Source organism: Astyanax mexicanus, chromosome 7 (genome assembly GCF_023375975.1).
Source record: "Astyanax mexicanus isolate ESR-SI-001 chromosome 7, AstMex3_surface, whole genome shotgun sequence".
Classification (NCBI taxonomy): domain Eukaryota; kingdom Metazoa; phylum Chordata; class Actinopteri; order Characiformes; family Acestrorhamphidae; genus Astyanax; species Astyanax mexicanus.
In genome coordinates, this window is record NC_064414.1 from 1,735,189 (window position 1) to 1,754,060 (window position 18,872).

At 37.0% G+C, this 18,872-nt stretch overlaps 1 protein-coding gene across 3 annotated transcripts in view; it reads right to left on the reverse strand.

Moving 5' to 3' along the window:
- The window catches only part of macrod2 (mono-ADP ribosylhydrolase 2), an 836,537-nt gene that overhangs the window by 506,295 nt on the left and 311,370 nt on the right, over positions 1–18,872 (reverse strand). For all 3 annotated transcript variants that reach the window (XM_022685268.2, XM_022685265.2, XM_022685267.2), the window contains exon 5: positions 3,506–3,622. In XM_022685268.2, the coding sequence (XP_022540989.2) occupies positions 3,506–3,622 (117 nt within the window). The remainder of the gene's footprint in view (positions 1–3,505; positions 3,623–18,872) is intronic.

The following is an 18,872-nucleotide window of genomic DNA, read 5'->3' on the forward strand; positions in this document are numbered from 1 at the left end:
TTACTCAGGCTCCAGTCTGTGACGTAGGCCTCTGTTTTATAAAGAAACGGTGTATAAAGCCTTATAATATCTGTTCATAAGAACATTGTACAATGTAGTGTTATAATGCACTATATAACACAGATTTCGTATATTTCGGTATAATGCATTATAATATGCAGCTATGATTTCTCAAATTAGGCTTTTATAAAAGTGTGCAACACATTATAAAGCCTTATATACATACAGTCATTACTGACTTTAAGTGAAGTGAGTTTTCATATGCATCTTAAACGTGAAGTAAATTTTACTATGCCTCACTTGTAATGTCTTATAGAGCATTATAAGTGCTCTATAAGTGAAGTGTGACCTGGCCTCAACAGTGACCGGACCTGAACCCAATCCAGATGGTTTGGGGTGAGCTGGAGCACAGAGTGAAGAAGGCAAAGGAGCAACAAGTGCTAATAAACACCTCTGGGAACTCCTTCCTTCCTTCAAGACTGTTGGAAAACTTTTCATTTCAGGTGGCCACCTCTTGAAGAAGCTCATTGAGAGAATGATGCCAAGAGTGTGCAAAGCAGTAATCAGAGCAAAGGGGGCTATTTTGAAGAAACTAGAATATAAAACATGTTTTTTTTTATTTATTATTCCTTTTTTTGTTAAGTACATAAAACTCCACATGTGTTCATTCATAGTTTTGATGCTTCAGTGAGAATCTACAATGTAAATATCAGTCATGGCTCGTACTGTATGTAATCTAGGTATGAAAATAAAGAACTGCAGTGCAGGATATAATAATCTGGTGTTAATAATCATATAATAATTCATATATTATTTCAGCACATTAGCTACATGGCTATAATGCAGCCGCAGCACAGTAATGATCTATACAGGCTTGTGTAACAGGCTCGCTCCCTCGCTCGCTCACTGAGACGGAGGAATAAACAGACAGACAGCCTCAGCATGGCTGTGTAGGATGGAATTAGTCACCGCAGAGAGTAAACGCTTAACACAAAAGAGAAAGAGAGAGAGAGAGAGAGAGAGAGAGAGAAAAAGAGAGAAAGAGAGAGGCTACAAAGCTACTTCTGGCAGGGAAATGTTCAAGAATAATGGTCCACCAGCAATGAAAGCAATAACGCAGGAACAATGACAGCAGAAGAAAAAAGAGGAGAAATAAAAACAGCTTTTCTTGGAAGAGCAGATGAAACTCCTTAGGGCCTGGACACCAATCTGGGAGCGCGCGCTCGCCGAGGACGTGCGCTATTCTCTAATGAAAGACATCACACAGACACTGAGGAATCTCGATTTGTCTATAAACCCAGAGCTCAGGCATCGCTGTCGGAAGGATCGCCTCCAGGTTTTCTGGCTAATGTTACGTTCCATTCAAGTGCTGGGACTCATTAATATGAGACCAAGACGGCAGGGAATTTACAAACCAGTCTTATTGGATCTGTGCTGCTGACTAACACCAAAAAACACCAGAAAATAAAAAAATATATATATATACTCAAAGCTGGAGAGGCGAGAAAGAAAGGATCTGACTGGTGTAACACATGAATGCATTCAAACTAGAGCTGGCCGAAAAGAAAGAAAAATTTGATTTTCGATTTTAATTGATTTTTCCCCCCTACTAAAAATCCAACTACACTGAAAAAAATTATGAGTAAAATTTATTTAAAAAAAAAAAAAGTTTTGCAACTTTCTGCATTTGCTTTTTTTTTTTTTATTTAATTTCATGTAAATTTAAGTAACTTCAACTCGGCTTCAAGACTTAAATAGAGTTACATAGAATAACTAAGTGAAAACTGAACTTCAGTCAATCCTTTCTTTTAGTAAACTTTACTTCATTTCTGCATACAATATTACCTAATTACAATTACTTCATTTATACAATATTACCTAATTACAATTACTTCATTTATACAATATTACCTAATTACAATTACTTACTTTATACAATATTACCTAATTACAATTACTTACTTTATACAATATTACCTAATTACAATTACTTCATTTATACAATATTACCTAATTACAATTTTTTTAACTTATACAAATACAAAAGAATGTATTACATGCCATCCCTGTGTTGAAACAGTGAGACTTTTTAAGACATTTTAAGATTATGTAAATATTTAAATGTGTGTTTTAACTATTTTTTTTATTTAAATTTCAGTAATATTGTAGAAATATTACTCAGATGGGCCCAATACATATATACTGTAGACCTACACAGAATATATAATAGAATATATATACCTTTTTTCATATAAAAAAAACAGTACATGAAACATTGCAATGATACAATAAAATTGTATGGTGGATAATATTTAATTTTTTAATAAACATATGTGTGTGACGGTTCAGTTTAGAAAACTGCAAAAAAAAAAAAATGCATTGTTTTGGCTAGCACCAAAACCTGACACAAAACTGCACGTTTTTTCCTAAGACCAGCATCGCTTTAACTCAATGAAGAACAAGAGCAGTAAACGAAACATTAATAGGGTTTAAAAACTAGCAGCGCTACCAGCTACGCAACTTTACACAAAAACTCACAAAAAACTAAAGTTTTTTAAAAGACCACCTTCACCTTCAATGCATTTGTATTTCTCAGTTCTTTTTTGGTGTTCACCTTAAAGTCATGCTGCATATGTGATGTGGAAATGTGGAGGATTATAAGCAGCAGAATATGGATTTTTCCAAAAGTTTTGCAGGTTTTTGCATCAATTTTTCAATCATTTTTGCAACCATTTCTTTAATGATGAGTGCAGTTCTGGTGCACCTCGAGCCCAAACGACTCAAAGCAAAAAAAGGTCAACAAGTGCAACAGGTGGCAGATTTCACCCTATACAAAGTCCAACACTGGAAACTGGTCTGGAAACAGTCTGAGGCTAATTAGAGCGTGAAGTGCTAAGTGCAGAAGGTCCCGTGACGACTCCTTCAGCGGCTCCATACGTCACGTTAGTTCCTGCCCTGCTGAAGGTTGTTTTACACCCCAAAACCAAACAATGCAACCATGTTGTGCCCTCCTTCCACCATTACCGGAGTGACAGTCCTCATCATTCAGCCGCGCTGGAGAACGCCATTAGCTAATGGAATAAATCAAGGATGAAATATCAATCAAATTACAAGCTAATAGTTCCCTTAATGTCTTTGTTTGACTACAGATGGCCCCTTCAGCCAGTCACACAACAGCAAGCCATCATAATAATCATCCTCCTAATAATACGACTCCATTAATCAGGCACGTTCGCACCGAAAGCATCAGGAAGCGGGAAAAAAATGACTCAGATTCAGACGTTACAGGCCTGAAGAGTCACTCATTAATCTGATAAAACGTTTCTGGACGATCAGCCAGGATCAGCCAGGATCAGCTGCGATTGGCTGCGATTGGCTGGATGCGACGCCGCAGGAAGGTGACACGGCGTACAGGGTAAGGAGTGGAGGAGCTTGACGGCAACTTGGCCAGGCGAACGCTGGAATCGCTTCCTTGAGTAAATAAGCCTGACAGCTGGGTACTTACATTTGGCAGGCAGATCATAGCCGCAGGTGATCTTGGCTTTGCCCGTGTCGCAGCCGTGCAGTGAGTGGCACTCCTCGTACAGGAAGTGGCCCGCCGCTCGGTGTATGCAGCCGTCCACTGTGAGAGAAAACAGAGAAAAATGCAGGATTTAAAAAAAATCGGGAAGGTAATTCACAAATTGCTCACTTTAGTCACCTACTGCAGGTTGCACTAGTGTGATAACAGTTATTATTATTCGTTATTTTCCATTGTTTATGGAAAATATGTTTTTATGTATGTATGTAGGTATATATCATGTTTATGATATACTTCTATTTGACAAGTTTAAAATTCATTTGGACGCCAAGCTCGTGCCACGTGAAACTAGAAAAGTGCATTTCCTCAAGAAACTGCAGAACAGTTGCACAGCTAAAGGGTTTTGAATTGAATTGTATTTGTTTGATGGTTGCTATGGTGTTGCTTGGTAGTTTCTAAGGAATTCAAGATGTGTTGCTGCAGCAAGTGGCTGATAAGTTATTCCTGATGTTGCCAAATGGTAGATGATGGTAGAGTGTGTTGGAAAATTTCAGACAGTTGCTATTGTGTTGCCATGGTGGCTATGGTATCCCACGTGGTTGCATTAACACTGCCAAGTGATGTTGAAGTGTTTTTTTGGTGTCGTATATGGTACCCCAGGTGTTTGCTACGGTATTGCTTAGTAGTTGTTTATAACCTGAGTATCTCAGGTTGGTGGATGCTATGGTGTTGCTGCTTGGTTACTAAGCTCTCCCAGGGGGTTGCTATTAGTTGCTAAAATGATGCTAAAAGGATACAGTACATGGCTGAGTGTGGCAACATGATTTCTATGGTATTTCAAATTTTGACAAGATGCTTAGTGAGTGTGAACTGGTTGCCATGGGATTGCCAGGTGGTTGCTCAGGTGTTGCCAATCAATTACTGCGATAAACATTTATACTGCAGCTATATAGTTACTCAAAAAGAATAAAAAGATGAAGATAAAATCAGAGAAAACTGTTGCACAACCATGATAATCAGATAAAATTAAGGACAATTATATAAAATATTGAGTATTTAAGGCATTTAGACATTTAGAGAACCGAGGAAAATGACATCAGAACATGACGTCCTTATCTCTGACCCGTCTAGCCGGGGTTCTGATCCAGGAAGCCTCTCCCTCCTCCTCTCTCTGGGCTCGAACTTCAAATCTTCAAAGCCTCCAACCCCTGCTGATTCACAAATCTGCACATTCACTCTGTTCTTTTAAAAGCAGCTCATGCAGAGAACATTTCTGCTTCCTGTCTCACTACAACTGACGTCCCTCCGCCCCCTCTACCTCCCGAGGTTTTTAATTTCACCTGGGCAAACTGCAGGACGTCTCACACACTCACACAGAGTTTGACGAAGCCTGACGGCCTCAAAGATCCTCGATACCAAACGATTACACAACCTGGAAAGGTGTCCGCACACAGAGAGATCTTTCACATTTCCTGGTCAAAATTCCACATTTTTGCCCTTTTAAAGTTTACACTACATGTAAAATTGGCTGTTTACACTATCTTTCTACCTGACAAACACTCACAAAAAAATGAGGAGTAAAATTTACTTTTAAAAAAGTTTGGTAACTTTTTGCATTTGCTTTTTTTAAGTAAATTTAATTTCAGATAAATTTAAGTAACTTCAACTCGGTTTCAAGACTTAAATAGAGTTACACAGAGTAAATAAGTGAACTGAACTTCAGTCAATCCTTTCTTTTAGTAAACTTTACTTAATTACTGCATACAATATTTGTAAATATTTTAATGTGTGTTTTTACTAAAATTATATATAATAATATTGTATAAAGTAAGTAATTGTAATTAGGTAATATTGTATAAATGAAGTAATTGTAATTAGGTAATATTGTATAAATGAAGTAATTATAATTAGGTAATATTGTATAAAGTAAGTAATTGTAATTAGGTAATATTGTATAAATGAAGTAATTGTAATTAGGTAATATTGTATAAATGAAGTAATTGTAATTAGGTAATATTGTATAAATGAAGTAATTGTAATTAGGTAATATTGTATAAATGAAGTAATTGTAATTAGGTAATATTGTATAAATGAAGTAATTGTAATTAGGTAATATTGTATAAATGAAGTAATTGTAATTAGGTAATATTGTATAAAGTAAGTAATTGTAATTAGGTAATATTGTATAAATGAAGTAATTGTAATTAGGTAATATTGTATAAAGTAAGTAATTGTAATTAGGTAATATTGTATAAATGAAGTAATTGTAATTAGGTAATATTGTATAAATGAAGTAATTGTAATTAGGTAATATTGTATAAATGAAGTAATTGTAATTAGGTAATATTGTATAAAGTAAGTAATTGTAATTAGGTAATATTGTATAAATGAAGTAATTGTAATTAGGTAATATTGTATAAATGAAGTAATTGTAATTAGGTAATATTGTATAAATGAAGTAATTGTAATTAGGTAATATTGTATAAATGAAGTAATTGTAATTAGGTAATATTGTATGCAGAAATGAAGTAAAGTTTACTAAAAGAAAGGATTGACTGAAGTTCAGTTCACTTATTTACTCTGTGTAACTCTATTTAAGTCTTGAAACTGAGTTGAAGTTACTTAAATTTATCTGAAATTAAATTTACTTTAAAAAAGCAAATGCAGAAAGTTTCGAAACTAAGTAAATTCTACTCATATTTTTTTTTTTCAGTCTGTGTCACATATGACTAAATAAATTTGGGATTTGTGGAACTTTTACCTGCTGTATAAATGCAGATTTAGCCACTTTTATCGTGGATCCGGACCACATTCAGTCAAACTCTACTAGATATCTAGATTTTGCACTTTCCACACGAAACTCTGATAATAAATAAACATATTTCACACTTCAGCTTTACTGTGGATCACTCAGATCACTGCAGAGGCCAGCAGAGTGAACTGAAAGCGAGTGGAAATCAGCAGTATAATAACCCGAACTGACAGAATCTCCGGGTCAGAACCGAAACAGACCGAAGAGTCTGAAGCTCCGTGTTTCACGACACTCTCTTTCAATCACCCATCAGCCAATGAGACGCTAAACGAGCGCGAGTCGCCTCTGGAAGAACCTCAAAACAAACAAACTACTCCAATTAGCCGCCGCCGAGTCGCGGACACAAGTTCCTTCTTTTTAAAGTCGAGAGAACCATTTCTCAATCTTCGCCGCCCCGTTTTCCCATCAAAAAAATAAAAACTCCACTGAAGTTGACAGCGACTAGATAATTTTTCAAGTTCCTCACAATTTTACAAGAAAGCGGAGATGACACCAGCTGGAAGGGAGTTTCGGCTGCCGCGATCAATCATCTTTAATGGACTGAAGGACAGCGAGTCGACAGATAAAGAATTCTGATGGCTTTTGAGAAAGTGCGGGATCTGACACTGACGGAGCTTCTGCTAAGAGGAAATCAGTTCTTTTGACAGGCTAACAATTATAGCATAAGAAGCCTTTAGTCTAGAGGATTGCGTATAAAAAAAAATACAAGGTACATATTGGTATATGCAGTATTTAAATATACAGGGGTTGGAGAATGAAACTGAAACACCTGTCATCATTTTAGTGTGGGATTTTAGGTTTCATGGCTAAATTGGAGCCTGGTAGAGTGTAAAGGTTCAATTAGCAGGGTAAGAGCACAGTTCTGCTCTAAATATTGCAATGCACACAACATTATGGGAGACATACCAGAGTTCAAAAGAGGACAAATTGTTGGTGCACGTCTTGCTGCAGCATCTGTGACCAAGACAGCAAGTCTTTGTGATGCATCAAGAGCCACGGTATCCAGGGTAATGTCAGCGAGATACCACCAAGAAGCACCAACCACATCCAACAGGATTAACTGTGGACGCTGTAAGAGGAAGCTGTCTGAAAGGGATGTTCAGGTGCTAACCCGCAGTGTATCCAAAAAACATAAAACTTTTGTAAAATCAAAATTGTAATTGTAATGTTAACTGATGGAAAAGACAAGGTAAGATAAGCATCTAGTAAGATTTGACGTTATAAATGCAGTATAAATGAATGTGGAATCACATGTGAAATCATTTGATACCCGACGGGCCACTGTTGCTCTTGCTATTGATGCGTCGTAACTGTATTGTCCACTGTGTATGGTAATATTAGCCTTCTATTATGTATTTCCTTCCGAAATTAAATGTATCCTCCATCTGCACTCACTATCAAACCTCACTAAAACTCCTATAATTCACTCAGCCTTGCCATGAGCACACTGGCCAGTGTTCAGCCTCACCATATACAAGTGTGGGCGTCCCCAAGCCAGTTTCTGTACTGCTGTCCCTGCTGACGTTTCGTATATATCAGTGTACAACTCAAGCTTAAAGATAAAAGTATTTTCTTATTGTGTTTAAATAAAGAAAAACTGTTACTTAGAACCGACAGATCCCACTTTCTAGGGACTCTGGATCAATATTCGGACCTTTGCGTATTTAAGACTTTGTAAAAATGTCTGTTTTTATGTGCGATTTTGAAACTCAGAGCAGTTTGCCTTTTCTTATCCGTTCTTTAAGTTGTGGACAGTGTATCAGGCCTCCCGTGTGTACTGCGCACTGAAGTATAAAGATACTGTGGAGGGTGGCTTAGCTCTGCCAGATTATTTCTTTGAAATCCCTGCAGAAGTCTCAAAGCCCCAAAAGGCAGGACAGATGCCTCACAAGATAAATAATAGGGAAACATGAGGAAAAATAGCATAATGCTTTAACCTTATCCATTTACAATGAAGAATATACAATAAACCCTTGGGAAGTTCTGCTGTAAAGGCTCTTAACAACATAAAACATGTTTTTGTTCAGTGATATTAGGGCAACAAAAAGTATGTGTGCAGTAAATCAATTCATATACTGTGGACAATATTATAAGTAGAGGCAATATTAACCCTTAATGGCATTAATTATATTTATACACCACTTTTGGTCTATTTTTTTTCTTTCGAAAACTCAGTTCCGATACAACAGCTCACAGACGCAGCCTTGTGCTGATCCACATCACCCTAGAAGTGATGAGGGGAAATAGAGAGCGCCATCTACTGTACTGTACCCACCCAGAGAGAGAGCAAAACCAATTGTGCTCTCTCAGGGCTCCGGCAGCTGCTTGATGGCAAGCTGCATGACCAGGATTCGAACCATTCAAACCAACGATGTTGCGATCATAGTGGCAGAACTTTACATTGATGGTGACTCTTTACGTGACATGATGTGATGGTTCTAACAAACGTGATCTACAGTACATAATGTTGCCCAGAAGCAATAAATAAATCAATAAAAAAACTTTTAGTAGGTTTTAGTAAGTTTACAACAATAAAGTAAGAATATAGTAAAAAAAAAAAAAAAAAAACAGGAAAATTTGCTTTTTTACATATTCTTGCCCATATTTTTGTATCTTTTTATTTATGACTTTTAAAAAAAGACTTTAAAACTAATAAAAATAACTACAAATTAGATTATATCAACTTTTAAAGTATTTCAAAATATCGGGGCCAAAGTCGCCAAATTGTAGTAGTATAATAAAGGTATACTAAAAAGAATGTATTACATGCCATCCATGTGTTGAGACAGTGTAAAAAACTAAAAATATTTAAATATCCTATCGAACAAGTGAAACACACACACAGACACACACACAGACACACACACACACACACACAGGTAAAGGTACTTATTTGCACAATTTATTTAATATTTTTTTTTCTTCACGTCATGATGGCACCAGCCCTTTCTTGGGTCTGGATGCTGGAAGACGACCCGAAGAGGCTTCAGATGCAAATGGCCCATTTAAAATCAACTCGAGACCTTTTGAATATTTACAGGACATTTCAGCCGTTTAGATATTCAGCTCCGTGGCGCTGGAATTAGCATATGACAAGCATTTGCCGAAGCCACTTAGTCGCTGGGTAATTGGCTTTAAGGTAGAAGGTGGCGTTTTTCCTGCACGGGAAATCACTGCAATCAGTGCTACGCTAGCCGCTCATGCTACGGCTCAATTGAGAGGTATACCACTGTATAACAGAGCTCAATACTAAACAGACCCGTGCATGTTCACTATGGCATCGTGCTCTACGATTAGCATACTCGTGATTTTATATTTACATCTGTAAGAGCACCAGAGCATCATGTAGCTGCAGGATCACCTGCACCTGAAATGAAAGTGAAGAACAGCATTTTGAGACTCATGGGGTTTAGAATGGATGAAATGGTTTGAATGCTTTGCTTTAAAGGCATTTATAACACATCTGCTTGGTAGGTTGGTAGGTGGAGAGGTGGGTAGGGAGAAACAATGTAAAAAAAAAAATAATTGTGTCAGGGTTTTTTTCAGTTAATTTTTATAAATATTTTTCTTGACAAATGGTTTAAAACTTTTTCTCTGGAAAATGCAATATGTGACATCCCATTTTTAATAGCTTTTAAACCGTTTTTATGAAATGATGCATAAAAAAAATAAGGAAATACATGTTAAAAACAACTTCTTTTTTTTTCGGACTGCCAGAAAGTTATTTTTTTTTTAGAACCAACTTGGAAATATTGTAATAATAAAACATTTTTTTAGTTTCTTTGATTTTACCAAATTGAAAACCTCTGGAATACAATCAAGAGAAAGATGGATGATCACAAGCCATGAATTTTTGCACCAGGAGTAAAGCAGCATAAAGTTATCCAAAAGCAGTGTGTAAGACTGCTGGAGGAGAAGGACATGATGCCAAGATGCATGAAAAAAAAACTGTGATTAAAAACCAACCAGGATTATTCCACCAAATATTGATTTCTGATTTCATAAAACTTTATGAATATGAATTTGTTTTCTTTGCATTATTTGAGGTCTGAAAACTCTTTCAGCCATTTCTCATTTTCTGCAAATAACAACAATGTTCATTTTACTCAAACATATACCCATAAATAGCAAAATCAGAGAAACTGATTCAGAAACTGTTTTTTTTCCCAGAGCTATATATATATATATATATATATATATATATATATATATATATATATATATATATAAATCTTACTTAATGTATTTTTATGCAGGCAGTGTCTGGCTGTATTAAGTCAGTACAGCGGATGTTAGATAGGATAAAATTGCAGGCGTGGAGTTCAGCACTTCCAGTAGCAGGTTATGGGAGTTAGCGGAGTGATGATTGGCAGTTCTATGGTGGTTATGAAGGTAATTATAAACCGTGACAGGTATAAATAAGCGAGGCGGCAATCGAGGTGTAGGAGATATCACCCCCCCCCCCCCCCCCCCCATCTACCCAACCATCAAAACACGGCCTCCATTGCTCCAGTCAGTCCGAGCCTACAGACTGTCAGAAAAAGAGAAAAGAGACGAGCATCCTGTCTGTTTCTCTTAGTCTGAGTCTTAATTACAGACTGATATTAGCGCTCAGTAATGTAATCACGGAAAAAACGATTAACTTATGAAATAATGTAATAAATGTCCTCTAAATAATGTAATATTGCCTGACAGTGTAATTAACGGATGCTAAATAATGTATTAATGTTTCCTGCCTTTATTGAGGCAGCTTTCATTCTGATAAATAATATATTTTCAAGCTAATCCATAGCTGTTACATAATCAGAGAATAATATTGACATAATAACTGTTGACTCATAGTATATACCGTAATATATTTACCTAAATAGTCTAAATGACTGTGTGCCTAGAGTCTGGCACAGTTAAAGCAGAACTGTATCTTTTTTATATATATATATTTTTTTTTTCTTATTTTCTTCCATTTTATATTTATTTATGTATTTATGTATTTATTTAGTCACTATCTCCCTGTGTCTCTCTCCTGTGTTCCCCATATGACCTGTGCTTCTCTGTGTTCATTTCCAGTCTAGTGCTTTCACCTGTGTCTCATTTGTTACTCCGCCCCTTTCGTCACCTTCTCCCCAGGTGTTTCCCATTTCCTGTTTCCCACGTGTGTATTTATACACCGTGTGTTTTCTACTTCCTTTGTCGGTCCTTGTACCTTGTATCTACGTATGTCAGTGTTCCGCGTTTCCGCTGTCTTTTTTCCCAATCCTTGATTTATTATTTTATAGTTTTTATGTTTATTTAGGTTAATAAATATCCTCATTAGCTTGCATTTGCGTCCATCTTTTAAGATATCAACACAATTCCAGCTCCAGGTTGTTGGGTCTAATGAAGATGTTTGAAGATTTAAAAATGTTTCGCAACTTAATGCATTTGCTTTTTTAAGTAAATTTATTCATAAATTATTTGAGTAATACTGTATGAATGAAGTAATTGTAATTAGGTAATATTGTATAAAGTAAGTAATTGTAATTAGGTAATATTGTATGTAGAAATGAAGTAAAATTTACTAAAAGAAAGGATTGACTGAAGTTCAGTTTTCACTTATTTACTGTGTAACATTTAAGTCTTGAAACCGAGTTGAAGTTACTTAAATTTATCTGAAATTAAATTTACTTTTTTAAGTAAATTTTATGCATCATTTTTCTATTATGCATCGTTTTCTGTTGAAGATGCATGCAACATTTTGTTTTTTTTTTTACTTCATGCATCAATTTTAGCCATTATCATTAAATATAACTATCAACATAAGTAGAGCATTTCACAGACATGTGTCTCCTGATACCCCAGGGAGGAGGTGTCACAGAAATGTCTGCTGATATACGGATATCTGAGAAACGTTTCTCTTCACACCATAATGTGCTCGTCTCACGAGCTCATAAGATCATCTCCCGCGACACCAGTGTGCTCGCAGTGTGAAGAGATGGACAGTCACTGTCGTGCTCTTCATTCTGCACTGCTATAGTTACTGTAGTGCTCAGTAACGGCCCTTCTGTTACTCAATTCTACAAATCTCTACCATCACACAATTACTGTACAACCCTACTGTTATGTTCACATGTTAAATTATCCAAAAGATTATCTAAAACCCAAATTAAATCCTTAATTACTAACTCCATTAATATTCTATATTCTATTCTAATAATTGTTCTATCAATATGTAGTGCAATGTTGTTCCTTACCTCTAACAGGTAATGATTCAATTATGGTAATTCTGCTGATGCTGTAGCATTGCCGAGTAGCATCACAGCGCTAACGCTCGGAGGAAAGCGCAGCGACTCGGTTCTGATACATCAGCTCACAGACGCCCTGTGCTGCAGTCATCACCCTAGGAGTGATGTGGGGAGAGAGCGCCATCTACTGTACCCACCTGGAGGGAGCAGGGCCAATTGTGCTCCCTCTGAGCGCCGGCAGCTTGATGGCAAAGCTGCATGAGCAGGGGTTCGAAAGAGCTCTGTCTAAAGATAGTGAGAGATTCTCCTGATCTGGTAGTAGAAGGTAGTTAGTTAGAGGTGTTAGGAGAGTAAGTGCTCTTTGAAGAGCTCTGTCTTCAGGAGTTTATTAAAGATAGTGAGAGATTCTCCTGATCTGGTGGTAGAAGGTAGTTAGTTAGAGGTGTTAGGAGAGTAAGTGCTCTTTGAAGAGCTCTGTCTTCAGGAGTTTATTAAAGATAGTGAGAGATTCTCCTGATCTGGTAGTAGAAGGTAGTTAGTTAGAGGTGTTAGGAGAGTAAGTGCTCTTTGAAGAGCTCTGTCTTCAGGAGTTTATTAAAGATAGTGAGAGATTCTCCTGATCTGGTAGTAGAAGGTAGTTAGTTAGAGGTGTTAGGAGAGTAAGTGCTCTTTGAAGAGCTCTGTCTTCAGGAGTTTATTAAAGATAGTGAGAGATTCTCCTGATCTGGTAGTAGAAGGTAGTTAGTTAGAGGTGTTAGGAGAGTAGGTGCTCTTTGAAGAGCTCTGTCTTCAGGAGTTTATTAAAGATAGTGAGGGAAGATCCTGATCTGATCTGAACTGTACTAAATGTACAGAATAAACTGTAACAAACACAACATGCTTAAACACAGTCTCAGTCCACGTTTGTGTGCTGTGGATTGAAAGCGTTCATTTTTAGCTAAGGAGAAGCTTGAACATGTTTGATTTTTCCTCAGTGAGCCGCAGGCGATGTGTGTAAGGCAGGGATTGGGGTTCGGGGAGGAGGAGCGCTGATTATGATGCCGGTTTTTGAGTCGGAGGCTTGAAGGGATACTGCGGCGGCTCGAACATGAATCACCAGCTTAAAGCGATCGACTGCGGTAAAGATGCGATGCGAGCGGATTCTGCTAAATCATACAGGACTTTGATCTACGACCTGAAGCAGAACAGAAATTCTAATACAAATTTAATAATAGAGCGCGCCTGCTGAAGACTCAACACCGCCTGCTGAAATGATCTGTTCCACAGTGTTCAGCTGAATCATTTATAAAAAACAATACTGTGCTCTTTTGGTTTGAGAAAAATGGTCACGGTTTAGTAAAAGTTTTAAAATTGGAGTGCTGACTCAACAACAAAAAAAAAAAAATATTCAGGGTTTAATTTTAATTAGATTTTAATTTGTTCAATAAAATGTTCAATTGTATTCCTTATTGGAATCAGCCCTGTAAAATAATAATGTATATTAAATGAGAGTTTCAGTGTAAAGTAAATACTTTTTAAAGTATAGTTTTGTAATTGTAGAATTTCACTTTCAATTCTAATTCTTTAAAATGTAAGACAAACTATATTTAAGTCATTTAATTTATATAAAAAAAAGATTAGTTCTTTTTATGTTTTTTGTTTCTGTTTTTTTTTAAGTATTCCAGCCAAATTTAATATTTTTTTTTACATTTCAGATTCATATTATGGTCAATGGAAGCTCTGCTGTAAAAACTATTATTAAAACTTTTATTAATATGTACATTAAGCAACGTCTACGATATAAAATATATACATCTAAATAGTTCTAGTCAGTATATAGAGATTCATGTAAAAGAGCATTTTTAAGAGAGTATTTAAGTACCTAAAAAAGTAATTTAATTGTTTTTGATGAACATTTCTATCTCGATTTTTTGACGATTGGTTCGATTTGTTTCTAAATGGTTCTAAAAAGCATTTAAGGTGCTTTTCCTGGTGAAAAAAATCCCGATTCAGTTGAGTGGAAGCACTTTCCATCCTTACATTAAGTTTGATTAAAGCATTTTTATAAAATATAGAGTTTTTCACTTCAGTGTAAAAGTCAGTCTTCACAGCAGGGTATGCTGGGGGATTTTAAAGGGAGAATGGCAGTGGGTTTGGGAGGATGTGGGGTGCTTCCCATGGGCTGTAGCTCAGGTTCGAGCCTGGAGGAGCTCCAGCTCACCTCCAGCAGATGTTGGGTGAACTTTCCCCAGACGGGGAGGAGGAGGAGGGCAGGGGGAAAAGCCTCTGGGCGCATCGCTAACTTCCACACCTGCTGAGAGCTCACCAAAGAGCAGGACCTTCCTCCTCCTCTTCCTCCTGCTCTTCCTCCTCTGCTCCTCCCACTGGGTTCCTGTTCCACAACACCAGCTCAAGACCATCTATCACTACCCTCGTACCCCCCAGGAGGAAAAGTGCCCCAAAAAAGAGGTTTTAGGGTGATGCCACAGAAGAATCGGTTTGGGGTCCAGAAAATAAATAAATAAATAAAATAAACTTGGTAACGTTGAGAGTTAAAATGGGTTAAAAAGGGTTCTTTAGAGAACAATTCTTGTAAATGAGCTAACATTATATGTATGAGATTTTAAAGGCATCAACACAGAAGGCTTGTTTAGAATCAGGTCTAAAGTGTGAATCTATCTAAAAGGTAAAATTACTTCTTAAACAATAAACTATCCACTAAAATCCTCTTTTTCTTGTTCTTTGTGAAATACAGCAGGTCTCTCTGAGTTGTTTATGATGCTGCACTGCTGATAAAACTCTTCCTCAACCTCTTCCTCATTCCTCATGGCCCCGCCCACCTCGGCTTCGGACCGCCCACAGAGAGAGCAGGCCTAAAGCCGGGCAGCGATGTCGTCTCGTCAGATAGGAGATAACTAACAGCGCTAGGAACAGCATGCAGTTCATTCCTGTGTTATTTGTGCGAATAACACATCAGTGTTTATATGCTTTACCCAGTAATTTAGAGCTAAGAAACAAATGAGAGTTAGAACTAGTCTATGTTTAAAGTAAAAAGCTCTGCCAACAAAAAACACAGGGTGGATTTTTCCTTTCTGGACCTGGACTACCCACCTCTGTGTGTAAGTATCTATAGGTTTAAATAGGATCTCCGGTGGATTTGGTGTTTTACTCGGAGAGACTCTAAGACTGGGTCAGTGGCTGAAAAATTAGTGCGCTTAGCAGGGCATTATTACACATGTTGTAGGATTGTGTAGGGTTGTGCCGATCTACGATATCATCAGCAAGTAAACTCCATTCCAATAACCATGCTACCGCTAACCCCGCGTAAACCGGCTACGCCAGACCTGGAGCAGCTAGCGTAAGGATTAATTTATCGCAAGCAGATGAAATGAAAAGAGAGTGATGGTGGGAATCTGGCCCACCGCGGCAGGAAATGCTAACTGGGACGTGTTGAGTTGTTGTGGATTGCGGTGGCCTTACATCACTGTGACACAGATTTAATTTGATTCCATTTGTACAGGACGCTTCTGCAGATGGCCCGGCTCGGTGGTGGCGGCGGCAGCGGCGGCGTGACGGTGCCAGGTCTGAGTGGCAGCTCCGTTTCTAAGTGCCGGCATCAAAATGCACCGGCGTTCCATAGATCTCTCCAGACAGGCAATCTGAAAAACGCTTTGGGTGCTAATGCCGGAATCATCCGCCGGCTCAATACCGTAATCTCTCAAGGCCTGCCTCCCCTCAGCTTCACCCCCTCCCTCCCTCCCTTCCTCCCTCCCTCCACACCTCCGCAGGTATATGCAGAGATGAATTCTGATAAAAAAAAAAGCTGTTTTGGAGATGAGAGAGAGCCAGGCGGAGTGAGCCTTTTCCATTCGGACTGAGTAATGAGTCCAGAACCCAGCCTTTAGTTCAGTTAGCTGCTAGCTGTTAGCCGTTAGCATACTGAGAGAGAGAAATAAGGGGTTACTATTTATTTAAAAGGCTTTAAAGCACTTCCATAAGCATTAAATAATGCATTTACAGTATCAACAATTATCGAACATTAATACAACTCCCAACATAACATTTTTAAAAGATGTTTCATAAAACCCTGATATAAGGCTTAAATAAGAAATCCTCCCACTATATACAGTAACAATGTGTTATAGATGGACTCATAAGTCATAAGTTAATGGTTGTTAAATTAAAATAATAATCTATAATGGGACAAAATATCCTACGCATAAATTCTTAACATGACAGATGACTTGTAAAAAAATGTAAAAATAAAAGATAAAATGATGAAAAAAACACAAATTGGGTTACTCAAATAGTTTGGCGATTGATTGAGGTTAAACTAAAGAAAATATACTATTAAAGATATTATTTTTTAATTGTGTGAGAGAGTGATGAAGGATAAAGAATGAGAGTTAGTTATTAGATTTAATCCATTTCAGCAACATTAAAAAGTAATCTCCTGAACTTTTCTTCTGAAACTGCGTTTACATCAATGTACAGCATATATATGAATAAAATTGCTAATATTTTACCAGGCTTGTAAACTTAATAATTTCCTTAATTGTGAAAAAAGGTGAATTTTGCTTAATGAAGGTGTTATTAATGGATAATGGAACGTGTGTTAGCATTTTAGTTAGTTCATTAAAATCTTGAAAAAGTCTTAAAATGAAAATAAAATCGTTTATCACACAATATATTGTCCACAAAAAAATCTTAACGTGACAGACTTAGATAAAATTGGGTTTTATATGTAAAAAATGGCCTTTAATTGAGTGAGAGAGGGATAGAAAATAGAGAGAGAGAGAGAGTTAGTTATGAGATTTAATCCCTTTTAGAAAAATTAAAAAGTAATCTACTGAAATTTGCATCAATGTACAGTATATATATATATATATATATATATATATATATATATATATATATATATATATGCATTACATTGCTAATTTTTTAGCAGGCTTTATAACTTCATTAATCTGCATTAATCTGCAAAAAAAACATGGTTAAAAATTCCAGATTAATTGCATGGATTGGGATTGTTATAAATATTCAAGTATTGCTTTATAAATACATTATTAAATGCATATGATCGTGCTATAATGCCCTTTAAAAAAATAAGTATTACTGCAACCAAGAACCAATGCAGTGGTATCAACCAGCCGTGGGAATTTAACGCCTCCACCTTCCTCCACCCGCCGACAGAAAACGCTCCCCGGTGGCTTAAATGATTTCTTCTCATAGCAAACGAATTAACAACACAGAAAGCAGGTCCCAGCCTTTCGCGGTGGCAGAAGCGTGACCCAGATGCAAGCTGGGCTGTCAATTTATTTTCTAATCTAAGAGGGATTTAAGGAGGAATTCCCTGCTGATTGCGACGCTAAAGATGCGAGTGCGATCGCACGCAGACGATGCCCCATCTTCATTAGCTAAGTGTGGCATTTATTGTCACCTTCGAGGGGAGAATGTGTCACATAGCGGCTCTCAGCAGGGACCGCGCTGCCACGCCGGCTGCCTCGGCTACGGGTTCATGTTTTAGTAATGCTAGCTGATCTGCGGAACGGTGGAGCTCCATATAATGCAGCGCTTATTTCTTCTCAATGTGACAAGGTGCTACTCTTTACTTAGCACATTTGTTCCATCATTTAACTGCTGGAGGCAAAGTGAACATCCTGTAAGAAGTGACAGCAAAGAAAATAATATGATTTCTTTAATTTATAATTAATGCTAAGGTGCTACAAGACTAATACTCTATGCTGAAGTGCTTAATATCATATTTAAAGATACATGTAAAACATCATACTACATTATACTAACTTACCATTATACCACAGTTAGTTCTCACCAAATGTGCAATGTGATTGGCTGAGAGGCGTTCTGTGAGAGCCGCTATCAGCCAGTAATGCACTGTAACCGAAGCTCTCCATGTATCACTCCGCCCACATGCAGTCAAATGTAACGATGCAGCAACGATGCAGCGCTTACAAACCAAACAGCACAGCTATAAACAAACACAGCAGCAATGGAATGTTTACTATTTTAACTGCCGGAGTGTTTTTATAACCAAACATATCCTATTTTCTCATCCTCTTTTACTCTTTAAAATCTTTCAACAAGCAATAATCGATAATGGAACTGTAGTATAATAATCACAAAAATATACAAAAGTTTTAGGGTTTAAGGGAGTGCTATAACAGTGCAGTTTTAGATCACAGAAGTGCCAATATATTACATGTAATAGGAAAAACTTCAAGTGCATTATTGCTTAATTACACTTGTAAAGCGCTTTTTGCCATTCGAGGCATTCTACACCCACTCAACACACACCAGTGAGAAGCAGCAGCCAATC